This window comes from Otolemur garnettii, unplaced genomic scaffold (assembly GCF_000181295.1).
Source record: "Otolemur garnettii isolate 467f Iridium unplaced genomic scaffold, OtoGar3 scaffold00073, whole genome shotgun sequence".
NCBI classification, from domain to species: Eukaryota; Metazoa; Chordata; class Mammalia; order Primates; family Galagidae; genus Otolemur; species Otolemur garnettii.
This window is the reverse complement of record NW_003852468.1, coordinates 3,342,700-3,362,467: the sequence shown is the minus strand read 5'-3', so window position 1 is coordinate 3,362,467 and position 19,768 is coordinate 3,342,700. Positions and strand designations below refer to the sequence as shown.

Genomic DNA, 19,768 nt, shown 5'->3' with positions numbered 1-19,768 from the left:
TATATATATATAAAAAACCTAACAGTGAAATGAATCTGATAGAATCAAGAATATAGAAGCCCTGAAACCATAATGGAAAAGAATAACATATCTTTTAAAACTTCTTTTAAATCAGCCATTACATAATATGGAAAGAGAACTCCTAGGTGACTAGCTAAATGAATTAAATCAAATACTCCACCAGGTCAAGAAACAGATTACCACCAGCTTCCTAGAAACCATTTTCATATGGTTTCCCAGTCCTATCATCTCCCACTGCTCTAAAGGCAAACACTGTCCTGTTTTGTAACATTTAACTTAGTTTTGTCTGTTTTTAAATTTTACATAAATGAAATTCTGCATTCACATACATACACAGACACACATACACACAGATGTATATGCATTCTTTGGACTCTTCTTTTGCTTATCATGATTGATGTTTGCAAAATTCATCCAAATTTTGAGTCTTGCTATAGACTCATTCATTTCTAGAGCTTCTCAGTGTTTCACTATACAACTAAACCACACTATCATCATTCTGATGAATATTTGAATTGCTTCTAGTTTTGAGGAATTAAAAGTAATGCTGCAAGAAAAATTTTGTCCATGTATGTTCGTGCATACATTTCTACTAGGTATATATGGAGGAGTGCAATTGCTGGGTTAAAGTGAAAGGGTATACTTAACTTTAGGAGATACATCTAGTTTTCCAAAGTGGACTACCAATTCTTACTTCAATTGGCTGTTCACTAGAATTCATTTTACTTTACAGCCTTGCCAAATTTTATTATATTAGTGATAAATCATTTAAAATTTAAAATTTTGGCTAAGGACAGGTGCAGTGGCTCACACCTGTAATCCTAGCACTCTGGGAGAACAAGGCAGATGGATCTCTTGAGCCCAGAAGTTTGAGACCAGCCTGAGCAAGAGTGAGACCTCCCCCATCTCTACTAAAAATGAAAAACTGAGGCAAGAGGATCACTTGAGCCCAAGGGTTTGAAGTTGCTGGGAGCTAAGACACCATGGCACTCTACTGAGGACAAAAAAGTGAGATTATGTCTCAAAAAAAAAATATTTTGGCTAAGAATGGTAAATTTGACCACATAAAAATTATACACTTCTGTATCAATATAAATGTAAACTATCTTTATTAAGAAGAAAATTGTTGAGTAAATTATTGTGAATCCAAGTAATGGAAAAGTAGCAAAACAGATTGAGGTACCTCACAGACCTCTTATTTTAAGGGCATTAATACCGTTCTTGATCATCCCACCCTCATAACAGAATTATCTCCCAAAGGTACCACCTCCAAGTGCCACTAGATTGGGCATTATATTTTAACGCATAAAATTTGGGAGGACATAAACATATGTTCATAACAGTTGCCAAAAGAAAGAAACCACACAGCTGATTAAAAAAGCAAACCAAAGCTAACCCATAAACACACAACTGAACAAAAACTCTCTTGATATTTGTGCATATGATATCTTGATATTTGTACACATATGCACAAATATCAATATCATATACAATATCATATGTATGAGTATAGAACATATTCAATTTTTAATATTTCTTAATATTTCTTAATATTTAACCCATAAACACACAACTGAACAAAATCTCTCTTGATATTTGTGCATATGTACACATATGCACAGATATCAATATCATATACAATATCATATGTATGAGTATAGAACATATTCAATTTTTAATGTTTCTTATCTCAGGGGCTTAGAACAGCCAGAGTAATTGTGATTTATTATAAAAGCATATATTACCCTTATATCTAAAAATTCCAAATAAAATGTGCAAACCAAAATACTACCTGTGACAAAGATAATAAAGCAAGTCTGATGACCTGGATTGTGGATATATAAAAATGAGTAAGACAGAGTTTCTGTTAAAAGCCTATCATGTGGAGTAGGAGAGAACTTGATAGGGAGACCATACTTTCACTGAAGATTCAATTATCCCTGAGGGTTTAGCAAAAAAGGTCATTTCCTGTTATATCACACAAACTGTCTATCACAAGATAATTTTGGATTTCCTTGGATTACCTTCAGAGAGCCTTCTAAAATGAAAGGAATTTTCTCCTTCTCTTTTTCTTTTTCTTGATCTGGTATCTCTGTTTTGCTACTTCCTTTGTTACCTATAACCAGAGAAAATTAAACTTTTTAGTAATTCTCTTAAATAAGGTGCCATTGAAGGACCAAATCTCTGGATTAGAGGAAATTTCAAAGGCTCTCAAGTTCAATTTTCCATTTATTCTTTTCTAAATTTTCTCTTGCCATCTCCAGAGTGGACATCTGAAGTGGGACTAAACTGCTTCAGTGGTGAGGATTTCAGTCTCTGGAGATAGTGCACCTCATTCTCGGTGTGCTTTTATTGAACTGAGATCTCTCTTTCTAAACTTCTCACCTAATAAATATCACTTTAGTGCTTTAAAGCCACACACAACAAATCTAATTTTCCTTTCCAATACCGAAGCCTCTATAGTCATTCTATTTTGAAAGTTTACATCTTTTTGGACTTGAGCAGCATCAAACTGAATGTAATAATTACCAGATGCATTCTAATCCCAGACTGACCATTTTCTGAATGTTCATAGGCATGTAAATATGAAACTTTTGGTCTAGTCAGTAGAATTATAAAGAAAAGGCATTCAGTTCACAGTTTTTCCTGCCAATAGGCAAGTACAGCCCTACACAGGCATGTTAGAGGGAAGACTTACCTTTCTTTTTTAATATAGTCCCATCCATTTTTTTATATTTGGTGCTCTCCTCCTGGGTCCTCCATCAGGAGGAAGACTAAGTGGATGGATTTGGTGGATATGGTAAATGATTCACCAAGTTGGTTTATAAGTTTTACTTTAGAATAACACCCTCTGCCAATTTCTCTGGTAATTTGTAGAGGTTTTAAGAATTTCAGAAATTCTATAGCTTTGTTTCCTCATGAGAAATCCCTCTTAAAGTTGGCTATCATAGACAATGAATACTGTTAACGGGGAATCCATTTCCTTTGCACACATTCAATGAAATAGCCTTACTTTGCAGATAAATTACCTAATTGTTTCTCTTCTTTATCAAGCATCCTTCTAAAGTTCTACTTTATACTGTCACCCTCTTTTCCCTCCCCCCCACAGCCTCCAAGCCACAGACATTAACAACAAAGGTATCTATTAGTCCAAGATTCCATCAAGTGCCTGCCACAGGTCTCCAAAAATCTCTTTTTTGGGGCAGTGCCTGTGGCTCAAAGGAGTGGAGCGCCAGCCCCATATGCTGGAGGCTGGAGGTGGCAGGTTCAAACCCCGCCCCAGCTAAAAACTGCAAAAGATAAACAAACAAACTCTTATTCTTGTATCTCTAGATTCCCACCCCCAGTTAGTCTTGGGGCCCTCCTGTTCACTGTTCTAAGGAAGGTCTCGTTTTAATATTATTTTTGAAATTTATAATTATTTTAATAGAGACCAACTAACTGAAATCTCCTCATATCCTACGACTCTTACAATGAAAACATTTGACATTACTCATGTAATGTGACATGTAACACTTTTTTAAAAAAAAGGCGCAAACCTCACCTCCAAAAATAGGTAGACATTGTGGCAGGTGCCTGTAGTCCCAGCTATGTGGGAGGCTGAACAAAGAAAATGGCTTGAGCCCAGGAGTTAGAGGTTGCTGTGAACTATGACACCATGACACTCTACTGAGGGCAACAAAGTGAGACTCTGTCTCAAAAAAAAAAAATGTGTACACTCTTATTTATTTTGATAATTTTGCTTTTGTAAATTTAAAATGTTTAATTATTATGGGTATATAATAGCTGTGTATATTTATAAGGTACATGTGATGTTTTGATACAGGCATACAGTATGAATTAATCAAATAAGGGTAATTTGTGTTATTCAGCATCTCAAACCTTTACCATTTCCTTCTGTTAGGAACATTTCGGTTCTATGCTTTTAGTTATTTTAAAGTACACACTAACTTACTGCTGATTATTGTCACTTTGTACTATCAAATATTGGTCATTCTACCTAGCTGTCTAGCTATATTTTTGTCCCCATTAACCATCCCCACTTTATCTCACATCTACCACAACCCTTCTCAGCCTCTGGTAACCACTTTCTACTCTCCAGCTCCATAAGATCAAGTGTTTTTAATATTTAGCTCCCACATATGAGTGAGAACATGTGAGATTTGTCTTTCTGTGTTTGACTTATATCACTTAACATAATGCTCTCCAGTTCCTTCCATGTTGTTGCAAATGGCAGATTTCTGCTCTTTTTGTGGCTAACATTCCATTGTGCATATGTGCCACAATTTCTCCATCCATTCATCTGCTGATGGACACTTAGGTTTATTCCATATCTTGGCTATTGTGAATAGTGCTGCAATAAAGGTGAGGTGTAGACCCCTTTTTGGTACATTGATTGCCCCTCCCTTGCATATTTACCCAGCAGCAGTATACACTGTCAGATGGTAGTTCTAGCTTTAGTTTTTGAGGAACATCATAATGTCCTCCATAGTGCTTGCACTAATCTACATTCCCACCAACAGTGGACAAAGGCTTCCCTTTCTCAACATCCTCTCCAGCATTCGTTATCATCTGTCTTTTTGATAAAAGCCATTTTAACTGGGGTAAGATGATATCTCATTATAGTTTTAACTTGCCTTTCTCCAATGATTAATGATATTGAGCATTTTTTCCTAAACTTATTGGCTATTAGTGTGTCTTCTTTTGAGAAATAATGTTTATTCAGATCCTTAGTCCATTTTTAATTGGAATATTTGATTTTTTCCCCCTAATGAGTTGCTGATTTTTCCCCCTATTGAGCTCCTTATATACATACTCTAATTACTAATTCCTTGTCAGATGGGTAGTTTGTGAATATTTTCTCCCATTCTGTGAATTGTCTCTTCCATTTATTGTTTCTGTTGCTGTGCAGAAACTTTTTAGCTTGATATAACCCCATTTGTCCCATTTTGCTTTGGTTGTCTGTGTTTTAGAGCTATTATACAACAAATCCTTGCCCACACCAGAAGCATTTCTCCAATGTTTGATTTTTAGTAGTTGCATAGTTTCAGGACTTATAATTAAGCCTTTAATCCATTTTGATTTGATTTTTTTGTAGATGGTGAGAGATAAGGGTCTAGTGTTATTCTTCTAGATATGTATATCTAGTTTTTCTAGCACTATTTACTGAAGAGACAGTCCTTTCCTCTCTGTATGTTCTTGACATCTTTGTTGAAAATCAGTTCACTATAGATGTGTGGATTTATTTCTGAATTCTCTATTCTGTTTCATTGGTCTATGTGCCTGTGTTTATGCCATTAGCATGCTGTTTTGGTTACTACAGCTTTATAGTATTAACACATAACATTTAATATGCATGACGATCAAATCTTCCAGATTTGACAGGAAATGAGGTCAATATAAGGCAAATACTCTATTATCCCACTCAGGTACAATTTCATCACATTTGGAATGCAGCTATTCTACTTATTAAAGAAAGTGAAGAGGCACAAGAGTTTGGTGGGTAACTTTTTAATGTTAAAATACAGTATTGATTAAATTAAAATAGGAGTAAATTCTTGAATTTTAAGTATAAGTTGAATTGGTTACTTACTTTTAGATTTTTTAGGGGAAAAAATTTTGCTAGCAGAAGACATTTTGGCAGTAGGAGTTTTCAAATCCACGTCAGGCCTACTCCTATTGAGTTCCTCAGCCATTTTCATTTCCTGATACCTGGCTTCTTCTTTTATGATCCAGTCTTGAATAGATTGGGCAACAAGTTCCAAATAATTCCTTAAGAAAACAAAGAAGAGCAGAAGATATTTGAGTTACTACAAAATCAATAAATACTTAAGGTACAGATTGTGCAAAATAACTTTTCAAAAATAAACTGATTCTGAACTGTCCATGTAACAAATTTAATGAACTTGCGTGTACCCTAGATGTATTTTGTATAAAGTAGTCAAACAAATACCCTGTGGCATATAAGAAACACCGAACTTTATTCACAGTTAAAGGCATGTAAATTTCCATACAAGTGAAGGATTAATAAGTTTGATAATACCAACGGTTAATGACAGTTTGAAGAGATAGTCACTTCACTACTGTCAGCTGGACAGTAATACATATATTACTTTTTTACAATTTTATAGTACATTACAACTTTTTAAATCACCAGCTAACTGACCTACTAGATTAGCTAAATCATTCTAGCCTTGCTATAAAACTCACTGGCCTTGTGTGTATCTATATCTTAAGTGGTGTTCCTTAAGCTGCTTATGCGTTTATGTTCACATCAGCAATTTGTTGCTTACAAAGAGTAAGTCATATTTGTTCTCAAACTTCTGTATACTATTTATACTGATTAATTATTTTTAAATCAAATGTTATGTACATTTATAACATATGAATGCCCCAAAGAGATGAATGTCAAAAGAGATTTATGTCTAGGGTGGTAAGGTGAAAGATTTTGATTTAATAATCAAAATTATTTATTGTCAAATTATGTGACAGTGAGGCCTAACATTTTGAAAACATGAAGCTGCATTATATACTCAGTTTGCTTCACAGTTTTCTTTAATTTCTGATCCTCTTGGAAGAAATCAACTAAAAATTGTAGACTCTGAGTTTTGAGTACTCAGCATCTTCACTGAGAGGGTACAAGATATCTCAAGCTCAATATGTCCCCAGATGAACTCCTGATCTTCTCCTCTAAACTGTGGCATCAAAGTTCTTTGGCATTTTAGCTGATGGCAAATTTACCTTTTCCGCTGCGTAAGCCAAGTAACTCAGGTGCTGCCCCTGAATACTCTGATGTCCTTATATTCTTTTTCCAAACTATCAGGAAATCTGTATATCTCAAATCATTTAAAAATAATATTTAAAATAAGTGTTTATACTATATTAAAAATATAATCACTCCTCACCCCCGTTACTGCTATTGCCCTGACCTGAGCCACTACCTCCTCACTAGGACTGTTACAGTAGCTTCCAACTGGCCTCCCTGCTTCCACCCTTGGCCTCTTTCAGTCTATCCTCAACATAACAACTAGGCTGACCCTTTTATTTTGTATTTATTTTTTTCAGGAAGGTACAATGTGCTGGCTTTATATGTAATTTGAAATATTTTCATCAAACTGGTTAACATAGCCCTCATGGCATTTTCTTGTGTTAAGACATTTATATCCTACATTTAGAAAGATTCACATGTACCCTTGTAAGATGTCTTTTTTCTGCTTAGCAGCTTCTAATTAATCTGCCATTTCAAATAAAAATCACAACAGTTATAAGTGACAATGTGGGACATAGATCATGTATATAGGCAAATCAGTATTCCTGAAGAAAATAAGGAATAAGCATAAAATGATGATTCAGGAAGTTTACCACTTATAGATACTTTTTGAAAAATTTACTCACAAATGTATTCTGGCTGCATCAAAAAATATCAGAGAAAGATGATGACATTGGATATAGATAAAAGGGTCAAGAAAAAAAGCAATACAATTCACAATTAATTTAAACAATTATGCTACTTATTTGTGATTAAAAACAATTACTTAAAAATTGGAAACAACATTTCTAGGCAATTTCAAAGTGGGAAATAGTGGTTTTGTCAGAGGTAAATGAAAGTATGCTAAAATTTCTAAATACTGTTTGTAAAATGCTATTAATATCACTAACTCAGATATGATATAAAAATGTTTAAATTTGTGATTCAAAGGATAAGTATAACATCTAGAAGAATGTAAATACAATTATAACTTAAAAAAAATCCCACACCAAGAATTCAGTAAAAATACTCAATCTAACAAAAGGAAGGAAAGAGATTAACACTAAAATAGAAACATGTTTATAAAATTAAATTGTAAGAATGAAGCTGAACATATCAATAAAAATAAGTGATTGGATTAAATTCTTTAAAATTTTAAATCCTTATAGTTATGATTATTAAAATCCTTTAAAAGATGGAGGCTATTAGAGTGACTAAAAAAATACAAGGTATTATTTATAATAACTGAAGAGAAGTCAGAGTATACAAAGCACTGTTTAAAAGAGAGTGGACTGGGAGGCTACGGAGGGTGGATTGCTGGAGTTCAGCTATTCAAGACCAGCCTGAGTAAGAGTGAGACCCCATCTCCATTAAAAGCAGAAATACCCACAGCAATGGAGTAAGACTTTGTCCCCCTTCAACTATAACAATAACAAAAAACTCAAAGAAAAAGTGAAAAAGTAAAATTAGTTCCTTGAAATGAGAGAGAGAAAGAGAGACAGAGAGACCCCTATAAAAAAATGATGCAGAAAAATAAGTTTGGCAAATGGCTAAATAAGAAACCAAAAGTCTGGGTCTTTGATGACTTTTTTAAATAGTTGCACTATCCTAAGGCGCTGCCCAAGTCTAGATTTCTTGCTACAGGAGAAAAATAATCCCCTTATTAGTTTAACCACTGTATTCAACTTTCCATTAATATAGTAAAATGCAATTCCTCACTGACATGTGTAAAATGATTAGGAAATTTTTACCAGTAAATTCTTACATAAATAGGTCTGCCCAACAATATAGCAAACACAGTTAAAAAGTATACAGGAAGCATAGAAGGAAATTTAGTCAGATTGATAAAAGTTGCCCATTAAGAAGGATGCTTCTACAAACACAGACTCAAAAATAAATTTACACACACACATGCGCACACACATATTACATATATAGAATAGAAAGTAACACATCCTTTTTAGAAACAGACATTTATCATGAGAATACTCTGTTCAGTTTTTATGCAAACAGACTGGAAAATCTAGATGTCAAGCATGATTCCCTAGAAAGACAGAAATTACTAAACTGATTGAACTCAATCTTCTCCAGGAGACGAACAGAAAAGGTTGTAGACAACTAATTCTTCATCCCTTTGCATTGCCACCTCTTTCCTTGGGTGGTTTTGCCTAGCCCCAACCACTGCCTCAAAGTGATTTTCCATGGGAAGAGTTAGTTCTTGTGAAAGTGGATAAAGTACCATAGTATATAAACTACCATATTTGTGAATAAAGGGTTAGCAATAGAGCCTTGAAAATGACCTTGCAGTCTCACTCCTGATAGGATCATTTGTTATCTTGAAATAATCAAGTTAATATAAACATTGGTATGTTTTGACTGCCTTGTTTTCTTTGAAATCCCGGATCTGCAGGCTTGCACCTGCAAGAGGCAACCAAGAGTTGACATGCAGTTTTGGGTGGGAAACTAAGGCTGTGAAGAGGACCTATGTGGTTCCTTGGTCCTCATCATCAGCAGCCACACACACCCAGCATGGGGGCAGGGAAGTCAAGAAAACAGCATACTGGAGCATCTGCTGAGTCTCCTGCTGAGAAGACGCTGGTCATGCTGTGTTCTGCTCTGTATTCTTGTATAAAGTTAAGTAGAGCAGTGGATTAAAGTCCATTGCATTGTGTAAATGTGTATCTGTAACCATTCTACTGCTGGAGCACCAAGGTCATTAAAGAAATGCTAATTGCCAATTTATTTCATGAGGCTACTATAACATTGATACACCTCTGAGAGATATATTTTATGCATTTGGGATAATAGTATAAAAATCACTGAGAAGTAAATTAAGAAGTACACTGTATAAGATAGATGACTGAGAGATGTAAATGTGATATATAAGTGATTTATCTATTTTAATGGATTATAAAGTATACATAATAAGTCAACATGCTGGCTTTTATTACTTAATTCATGATAATTCAAAGCAAAGTGTTACTAAAATTTTTATCAATGAGATGAAGAGTGGGAAGAGGCAGGGTTTGCAATTGATGAAAGTGTATGTGTGCATATTTAACCTTATGATTTGGTATTCTAATTTTTTTCTAGGTTCTCTATCACTTTTGTTTCTAAGATCAATTGTATTTTTTCTTTTTTAAACACTGCATTTTCTAACAATTTATTATGGCACAGAGAAATGCAAATAAAAATATAACTTCAATGTGTAACTTCTCCTATTAATATTTATTCTATAGATTGCTTTGGGATTTTCCTGTTTAGATAATAATCTCAACCATCAATAATTACATTTTCATCTCTTCAATACTTACACATTAAAGTTATGTTTATTAAATTACTGTGCTAGTTTAGACTTTCACTGAATATTGCTCAGATAGGTGTTAGTGGTCATCTCTGTTGTGTTTTTATTACAGAACATGTTTCCAGCATTTCCCAATTAAGAATGATGTTTACCTGTTAACATCTTCAAAGGCATCCAGAAGACAATGAGATAATTATCTTTTAATGTGCGAGAAGAAATTAACTATCAATCAAGAAATGTATACTGAGCCAAATTATTTTTTATGAACAAAACTAAAATGCAGACATTGCCAACACACTGATTTTATCACCAAAGGTCTTCACTATGGGAATTTCTAGAGCCTGTATTTCAGGATGAAAAAGAAACAAAAATTTTATTTCTGATACATGTATGACTTTATTCTTGATAATAATTATTCATGCCTTTTTGGTGATTAACGTTTCATATAAGATTTATCAACTTTCACAAACATTGGTTATAAAAACAAATGAAATAAACTATCTAAATTTTGAGCTGAAAAATCAGAATAGAAATGAAGATTTATACTACAATGATATAAAATGTGGAATGGGGATTTCATATATGAAAGAAATCTTTTGTACTTGTATTATTTGGGTAGAAGGTAAAGGCACTGATTTTAGACTTTGTTAACTTAAAAATGCATACGCTTCATTTTGGGTTTTCTTGTTTGTGTGTTTATTTTTAAACATTTTTCTTTTTTTCAGTTTTTGTCCTGGGCCAGGTTTGAGCCCACCACCTCTGGTAGATGGGCCTGGCACCCTACTCCTTGAGCCACGGGCACCACCTCTTGTTGTGTTTTTTGGTTACAAATCTAAGAAATCATTGCTAAGACCAATGTAAAGGTTTTATGTTAAAATTTATGTGAACATAAAGTTTTTATGTTAAAATTCATTTTGATTTGATTTTTGTATTGATTTAAGACAGAAATCCAATTTCTTTTGTTTTTCAATTGACAAATAAAAATTCTATACTTCATGAAGTACAAGTTTTGAAACATGTATACATTGTGGAATGGCTAAATTGAATTAATTAACATATGCATTATCTCATATAACTTTTTTACGGTGTGAAAGCTTACAATTAGAAATCCAATTTCATTCTTTTGCATTTGACTGTTCAGTTTTCTGACTATCATTTGTTGAAGAGACTATCTTTTTCCCCATTTTATGTTCTTGGCACCCTTGCTGAAGATTAGGTTACCTTCTGATCATATGTGAACTTCTTTTGGGGCTCTTTATTTTGTTCCATTGGTCTATATGAAGTCAGACAGTTAAGTAATGAACACATCCTAGAAAAATTGCTATATACATCATTGCTGAATATCACTATAGCCACCTTTGAAGTACTCTCCTTGGCCATATGATGACCATAGTGATATTCACCAATGATGTCTGTATTGGTTTTTCTAGGATGAGTTTGTGAACTTAAATGTCTGATCTCATGTGTCTGTGTTTATGTCAGTACCATACTGTTTTAATTACTGTAGCTTTGTACTATATTTTGCAATCATGAAATGTGATATCTCCAGCTTTGTTCTTCTTTCTTAAGATTGCTTTTACTATTAGAGATTTTTCATGGTTTTACACAAATTTTGGAATTGTTTTCTCTATTTCTGTGAAAAGTGATATTGGAATTATGACAGGGATTAAAGTGAATCTGTAGGAAACTTTGGGTAATATGAACATTTTAATATTAATTCTTTCAATTCATAAATGGCTTCTTTAATTTTTTCCAGGTAAGGCTTCAACATATAAAGGTTGAAGGAAAATTATTTTCCTTACAGTTTTCAGGGTAATGACCTTTCCCGTTGTTGGTTAAATATGTTTAATATTGATATGTCTACACAGATTTTATCATATGTATTTATTCTGATGTTGATAAACTATACAAAATTTTTTTCTTTAATATTATGTCTTATATATCTTTTCCCACCCATTTATATCTGGTAAAATGTATATGCTGGATTTTTAAAATCTACTCTATTAATATTTGCCTCTTAGTTGAAAATCTACTTCATATATTTGAAATGTTTAAATTTCTAGAAAAATAAGATTATAAAACTAATTCAGAACTAAACAGAAAGCTTGAAGAGTCTAAAACATGACAGAAGTTGAATCAGTAATTAAATATCTCTGGTACTTTACTTGCAAGTTCTATGAAAAACCAAAAGAACATATATCTTAATTTTTCCACAAACTATTTCAGAAAATAAAAAATAGACATAAAAGGGAGACCATTTTTTAGATAATTTATGAGGTGAATATAATTTCAATATCAAAACCAGACAAGAACATTTAAAGAAGGAGAAATTACAGTTTAAGTCTTCCCATGAATACAGACACAATATTATAAACAATATATTAAAAAGCAAATGCAAAAATTTATAAGAAAGATAACATGTGGCCAGATTTGGCTTACCACAGGAATGCAAGATTAGTTCAACACTAGAATATCTATTAATGAAATGTAGTACTTTCACAGAATAAAGAAAAAAAATGTGAACACTTAAACTGATGCAGAAAAATCATTTCATATGGCTTAACAACAATGTATAATTAAGCACTCATAGCTAACTAGTAATAGTTTAACTTGAGAAATAGATACACAAATCCAACAGCAAAAAAAGGTACATAATTCTTAAATACTCAAAACATTACCTTTAAAATTTAGAACAAGACAAGAATATCCTTTCAAATTTATATATCAGGTCCTAGACAACAATTAAGACCAGAAAAGAAATAAAAAGTCTAAGTGTTGGCAGTGAAAAAAAAAAACAAAGAAAAATATGGATTAATAGTTCAAGGTATTGCATTGGCACATATAATTTAAATAATTAATTTTATGACTTTAAAATGCGTTTGTGTGTACAGCACAAAATATATTCCCCCAATTATTCTCTAAGTCCATTCTATATATCTTTCTGTATCCCTGAGGCCTGAAATAATGCTATATAAATAGTAAATACCAAATCTATATTAACAAGTATTGAAATAATAATGAAAATCCTTTGTTTTTAATGAGACAGAACAAAGTTCCAAGAAAGCAAAGAAACAACTAAGGAGCTAGGAAGAAAAATCCCTGATTCCTAGAGTTCTCACTTTGCTGGAAAGCTGACTGCTGTATATAGTTCAGTTGCCCTGCTTTGGAATCTTCTCCAGATCAAGTGGAGTTACCCAAAACAAGTCTGTAGAATGTCATGTTTTGTGGTTCCTATGTGAAATTGTTCAGAGGCAGTCTTATTGGAGTTCAAGTGAATCAGATGTAATTTAATAACATCCCCACTAGGCCCCAGGAGGGCAAGAATGATGCCTGTCTTCTTTAGTGGTCTCGCTGCACTGCCTATCACAGTGCCTGGCATGCAGAGTGTTCAATTCAGTGAGCTGAATTTAATCTGTGGTAGTGCACAAATGTTTTCACTGACGTGAACCACTTAGTTTAGGCTGAAAAACTAAAACTGAATTAGCTAAGTAACGAACAAGCTAACTAAATGTAACTAACTATCCCATTAACTAAGTTATCTAAGCTGGTTACCTGAATCCAACATTGGAGTGAAGAGCAACATTCCAATCCTCACAATGCTGTCGTTGCGTATTCATCGGATTATGAAAGACTACAAGTAAAGAGTTGTCTTGGGTGTGGTAATAAGAATCAACACACCTGTATTGCTGATGGGCTTCTTGAAGAACCTGAAAATCAAAACAATTGTATTGCATTGTCCCCCCCCCCCCCCCCCAAGAAATGGGTTTCCTGCTAGGGCCATTTCTTTGCTGTCCTTTTCTTACTCCAGGTTGTTATTCTACTTGAAATTCCCAGAGTATTCTTTCTCAAGTGCAAGAAGGTGATAAAGAAGTATAAATGGTAGATAGCCTTGGGGGCATTTCAGCACTTCTTAAAGAAAAATAAATTCTAGGCAACAGGCATAGATGCATTTGCTACAAGTGTTCCTCCTTAAGGTTGGTTATTTATCCAGCATTTTCCATGCCCACATATAGTTCATCTCATTTTACCACCGTTAGAAACTCCAGATAAATAGGTGCTATGGACTCAATTGTGTCCTCCCGCCCAATTTATATGTTGAAGCCTTAACCACAATGTGCCTGTATTTGGAGATGGGCATTTGGGAGGTAACTAGGTTTAGAAGAGGTCATGAGGGTAGGAACTCACCATAGGATTAGTGTCCTTATAAGGAGAGGCTCCAGAGAGCTTGTTCTCCTCGTCTCCCCCCCTCCCCCTTCTCCTCACCCTCTCCACTCCCCTCTCTGCCATGTGAGGACACAGTGTGAAGGCACAAGCTAGGAGAAGGGTCCTCACTGGAACCCAACCATGCTGCCACTCAGACCTTAACTTCCAGCCTCCAGAACTGTGAGATAATAAATTTTGTTGTTCAAGCCACTCAGTCTGTGGTATTTTGTTATGGTGGCCTGAGAAGACTAAAATAAGAGGGATGATTACTTTTCCTGTAATAAACTCTTATTTTTCAGTATAAACTGGGGCTAAAAGAGTGTAAGAACCAAGAACACAGAATTTGTGTGTTCCAGTGCCAGGGTGCATACCAGTTTTTCAACTCTGAATTTTACCATTTCATACTCCTCAGGGTGCTTTCCAGGACACATGTACCACACTGTATTACAGTGGGATGAGGTGAGTGGTCTTCCCCACACCTTCTTTCTCCTTGCCCTAACTATGCTCCTTTCTACAACCACTGCCCTCAGCATGCATGGCAATGCCACCCACTAGTGGAGGGGGACAGTGGGCAGCTGCTCGGCCACTTCTCTTTTGCTACTAATCAGCAGCAGGAAATTGTCCGCAAGAGAGTAAATTAGCTGTGGACTTTTGTTTTTGTTTCCAATATCAATCTAACGTAGGCAGCTTTTTGTTTTTTACTGTTTGGATAATCAGAAGGCATGGAATTGGACATCATGTTAGGAAAGGGCTGCTTCAGTTTTGCTTTCAATTCTACGCTGGTAGCATAACCAAAACAATACACTGAATTCCCCAATCTAGCTCCCTTTATGAGTGTCTTTACAGAGTGGCACTTAAACTTTTACATCTGTTCCCTGAGAGCCAGTATAAGGAACATACATGTGGTGAATATTGCCTTAAAAAAATGCTATGTGGGGGTACTACCCATTACATAGTAACTTTTTTCAAAAGGCAATTTCTCTCAGACTATAAACCCTGAAAACAAATGTGTTTATTAATGATGAACATATATCCTTCCTTCCATTAGTTAATAAGTGAAAAGTGTAGGTAGTTGTGCCTAAAGAGGAGATCAGAGAGGAGATGATCAGGCCAGCTGTGTTGAAAGGGGAGGATGACCTGCCTGGGTGCGTAGTGCAAAGGTGGTGTCTGCGACCAAGAGGCACTTAGAGATCCTTTTTATATGGGGCTGTAGGGGGTAGGCAAATTCCACAGCTTGTCTGGAAAGTTAGGGTCCTTTGGCCCAAACTTTAGGGGACGGGAAAGACAGTTCCTTTGTGTCTTTGTCTTAAGAAGAGAGGAGGAAGAGGAGGAGGAAAGGGTTCATGGGTGGCCATGTTAGGTTCCTCAACAATGGGCTCTATAATCTGTGTTTCCATGTTTGCTTTGGGTGCTAGGAAATACAGCACTAAGTTTCTCAGAAATACAGCTGCTCTCAATTAATGTTTGAAAAGCTTTCATATCTTCTCCTTTGTTTCCATTTGGCTTTTGTCCTTTATTCAATATTCATATTGTTGGTCTGATTATTTAGCTAAGTATTTCATTAAAAAATGAATATTATGTGCTAGGGACTGTACAGGTACTAGGAAAACAAAAATGATAAGGTAGATAAAATTTTTTTTTCTCTAAAATATGACTAAGGTTTATCTGGGAAATATAGGTATGTGAATTATAGATCATTCTGGAGTTCAGAGAGGTGTATCTAAGAAGATGAAATCATGGGAGTATCTGATACATAGAGTTAGACTAGAATAGACGAAGAATGGGGGGTTTTAGGAGGTTAGTGCAGTGGAAGAAGATGGTAGTGAGATGGAAGTAGTGGTAGTTGAGATGAAGAAAAGCTTGAAGATATATTTGGAAGTGTACCCCTTAAACGCTGATGATGGATTAGATATGGGGAACAAAGGAAAGGCTGGGATAAAAGATGGTTCAGCCTTTTTGCTTGAGCAACTAAATGATGGTGACATTTTCTGAGATGGATAAGGGAAGACATATGCTTAGGGGGGGAAATTATGAGCTTTATGTGAAACACTGGATTTGAGATGCCTGTCAGAAATTCAAGTGGAATTTGGGGTTAGGTATACTAGAGAGAGGTAATTTGGAAGGTAAAAATTTAGACATTGTCAGCATTAGGTAGTATATAATAGTTGGGAACATAAAAAAAAGTGTCTATAGAAGAGAAAAGATGACCCAGGGCTTCCTGGAGGCTCCAGAGCCTTGAGATACTTCAATACTGAGATGTTGAGTAGAGGAAGAGAAGTCAACAAAATTCCAGATAAAATACTGAGGAAGAAAATAATATGGTGTCTTGGAAACCAAAAGTGGAGAGTGTTTCATGGGAAAGTGATTAAGCTCTGTGATGCTGTTAAAGGTCAAAGACAATGATGAGAGATAGGCATCCATTAGATTTGGCAAAACAGATTATTGGTGACCTTGAAAAGTGCAGCTTCATGGAGTGGTGAGGACAGAGCCAAAACGAAATAAAATAAAGTTCAAAAATGAACTTTCAGTTAAATATGGAAGATGAAACACTTGCATTCCTTAACACTTCACTAGAAGAACAGTACATTTATTGTTTTTTAATATCACAGGAGAGGGGACAAAGGCAAGAAAATTTTAGAAGCTTGAAAGCAAAAGGATAAGTGGTACCTGGCTTAGAAGAATGTAGAAAGACAAATCCTAATATTAATATTAGGAGAGAACAACACCATTTGTGTGCAGGAAATGGCAACGGTAGGCTATGCTGAGAGGGAGCTGAAAGCAGCACTGAAAATAGGGAGGTAAAAGTGTTTTTGAGAAGCAGTCAGACCCTAGCTCATTCTCAGCAGCCAGGCCACACCTGTCTCCCACTCCAGCAGAAGGAAAGAGGGTATCTATAGACAGCAAACCAATGGGGCCTAAGAGTAGGACACTGGACTCCACTGATGGGCAGGTATCTTCCAGAAAAAAAGTAAACTGTGTAAAAGTCTAAATCAGTGCTGTCCAGGAAAAATATATAATGAGCCACAGTGTAATTCTAAATTTTAAAGTAGCCACATTTTACAAAGTAAAAAGAAATAAGCAAAACTGATGTTAATGATATATTTTATTTAACCTAATATGTAAAAAATATTATTTCAACATGTAATTGATATAAAAATTCTTAATGAGGTATGTGATTTTTTTAAGTCTTTGAAACCCAGTGTATACAGCATTTACACAGCTGTAAATATGCTGTGTACAGCACACTTCCCACACACCTCAGTTTGGACCACCTCCACGTCAGGCACTTGGAAGTTACATGTGATGAGTGGATGCCATGTTAGATGATGTACACCTAGATTCTGAAAGCGAGAAGCATCAATTCCTTCCCCCACCACTCAGTTCTCAAAACTCGGACAAGAATATTTCTATCTTGTAGATAAAAGGTTAAACTTATTTTTCCTAAAGAATCTAAATGGCCGAAGAGAACAGACCTAACATACCAACATTGATGAGCGTCCCAAGGAAGCCACCCAGCTGGATCATCCAGCGATGACACCTAGTTATTGAGTAACTCCATCTCACCTTATATAATACTTCCTCTCATATTTTTAGTGTTATTGTTAATATGGGCAGAGAGAAAAATATTAGATATTACCTTCTAATATAAACAATGGAGGCAATAGACTAAAAGAAAAAAGTAAAGGAAAAGAGACAACTTGGGGAGAAGACAAGTTCAAAAGACTTGAATATCTTCACAAAGATAAGAGCAGATATTATTTCATGAATGTAAAAAAATCCCATAAAAAAGTAATTTGGAATTGTAAATAGAACTTCAGGAAATCAAAATTATGGTAACAGAAATAGAAGGCTCAATGTAAGAATGATGGAGGCTGAGCATTATTTCCATAACAAAAAGACAAAGTATTAGAAACTAGGAGAAAAAAGATAAGGAAACAGAAAGGTTAGGCCAAAAGATCCATCATCAGAATAGGAGTCTCAGGAAAAAGAGTAGAGAAAATTGGAGGTGGGGGTAGGCTCAATTATCAAAGAAATGATCATAAACATTTCCCAGAATATACATACAGGACTTTCTGGGTTGCACTGGCTCACCAGAATAATACATAGAAACAGTATCACACCAAGGCACATCAAGAGGAAACTGAGAACACTGAAACAAACGGAAGATTTTAGAACTCTCCTGTAAGATGATAAAGACATACCCAAACAACTAGTTAGCAATCAGAATTTTATTGCTTTATTCTTAGAGACTCTCTGGGAAACCAGGAGACTATTGAGGAGTACCTTTACAATTTTCAAAGAAAATGTTTTCTAATGTAGTATTTTATATAGAGTCAAACTGTCAGTCTATGTGAGGGTAGAGGTAAGATGTTTTCAAATATCCAATGCCTCAAAAATTTGCCTGTTGTATATCCTAAAGAAGCTGCTGGAAAAGATAATTATCCACATAAAAGAGAGTAATCCAAGAGAGAAGATATGCATAGCAGAATAAAAGAAAGGATATCTAACTGGGAAGAAGCAATCAGGGCAGTCAGGATGATGGTGAAGGGTGGACGACACTGTGCAGTGTCTAGAGCAGGGGTCCTGAAACTTACTAAACAGGAGGCCAGTTCACTGTCCCTCAGACCGTTGGAGGGCTGGACTGTGGGCCCTGGGATGAGTTGGCTGCTAAGCAGGACGAGTTGGCTGCTAAGCAGGATAGGTGGCAAAAACACCCAGTGGGCTGGATAAATGTCCTAGGCGGGCTGTATGTGGCCTGTGGGCTGTAGTTTGAGAACACCTGGTCTAGAGTGTATGGGAGAGAGGACACTATCAGACAGGCACAGGCAGGTGGAACACCTGTCAGGTTCAACTGTTTTGAGAGGTGACTTACTCTGTGGTAGAGAGTTGAGGGATAAATTAAAAACACAAGGGCCAGATGAGGTGGCTTATGCCTATAATCCCAGCACTCTGAGAAGCTGAGGTAGGAGGATCCCTTGAGCTGAGGAGTTCAAGATCAGCCTGAATAACAGTGAGACTCTCCACTAAAAATTGAAAAACTAGCCTGGTGTGGTGATGGGCACCTGTAGTCTTAGCTATTCAGGAGGCTGAGGCAGGAGGATCACTTGAACCCGGGCATTCAAGGTTGCTGTGATGCCATGGCACTGTAGCCTGGGGAGAGTAAGATTCTGTCTCAAACAAACCAACAAACAACAAAACAAAACAAAACCCCCAAAGAATCAGAATACTATACAATTCAGCTGTGAATAGCATAGCATTTGTTTGATAGAAAGAAAGTAAATACTGAATGTTGATCTAATCAAAAATTATGATAAGTAAATAGTGTCAGAGAGTGGAAAGGTGCTGGTGTGAATGCGGGAATGTGGGATTGTGTACACATACATCAGTGAGTGAAGTGGTGCTGGTGTGAATGCGGGGATGTGGGAGTGTGTACACACACATCAGAGAGTGGAGAGGTGCTGGTGTGAATGCGGGGATGTGGGAGTGTGTAC

General features: G+C 35.4%; 1 protein-coding gene across 1 annotated transcript in view; it reads right to left on the bottom strand.

The window, feature by feature from the left end:
* Positions 1-19,768, bottom strand: part of SPAG17 (sperm associated antigen 17) — a 248,348-nt gene that overhangs the window by 104,169 nt on the left and 124,411 nt on the right. The window contains exons 18-20 of the mRNA XM_012807634.1: positions 13,626-13,780; positions 5,615-5,793; positions 2,046-2,137 (exon numbers count right to left, since the gene is read on the bottom strand). Coding sequence (XP_012663088.1) covers positions 2,046-2,137; positions 5,615-5,793; positions 13,626-13,780 — 426 coding nt within the window. The remainder of the gene's footprint in view (positions 1-2,045; positions 2,138-5,614; positions 5,794-13,625; positions 13,781-19,768) is intronic.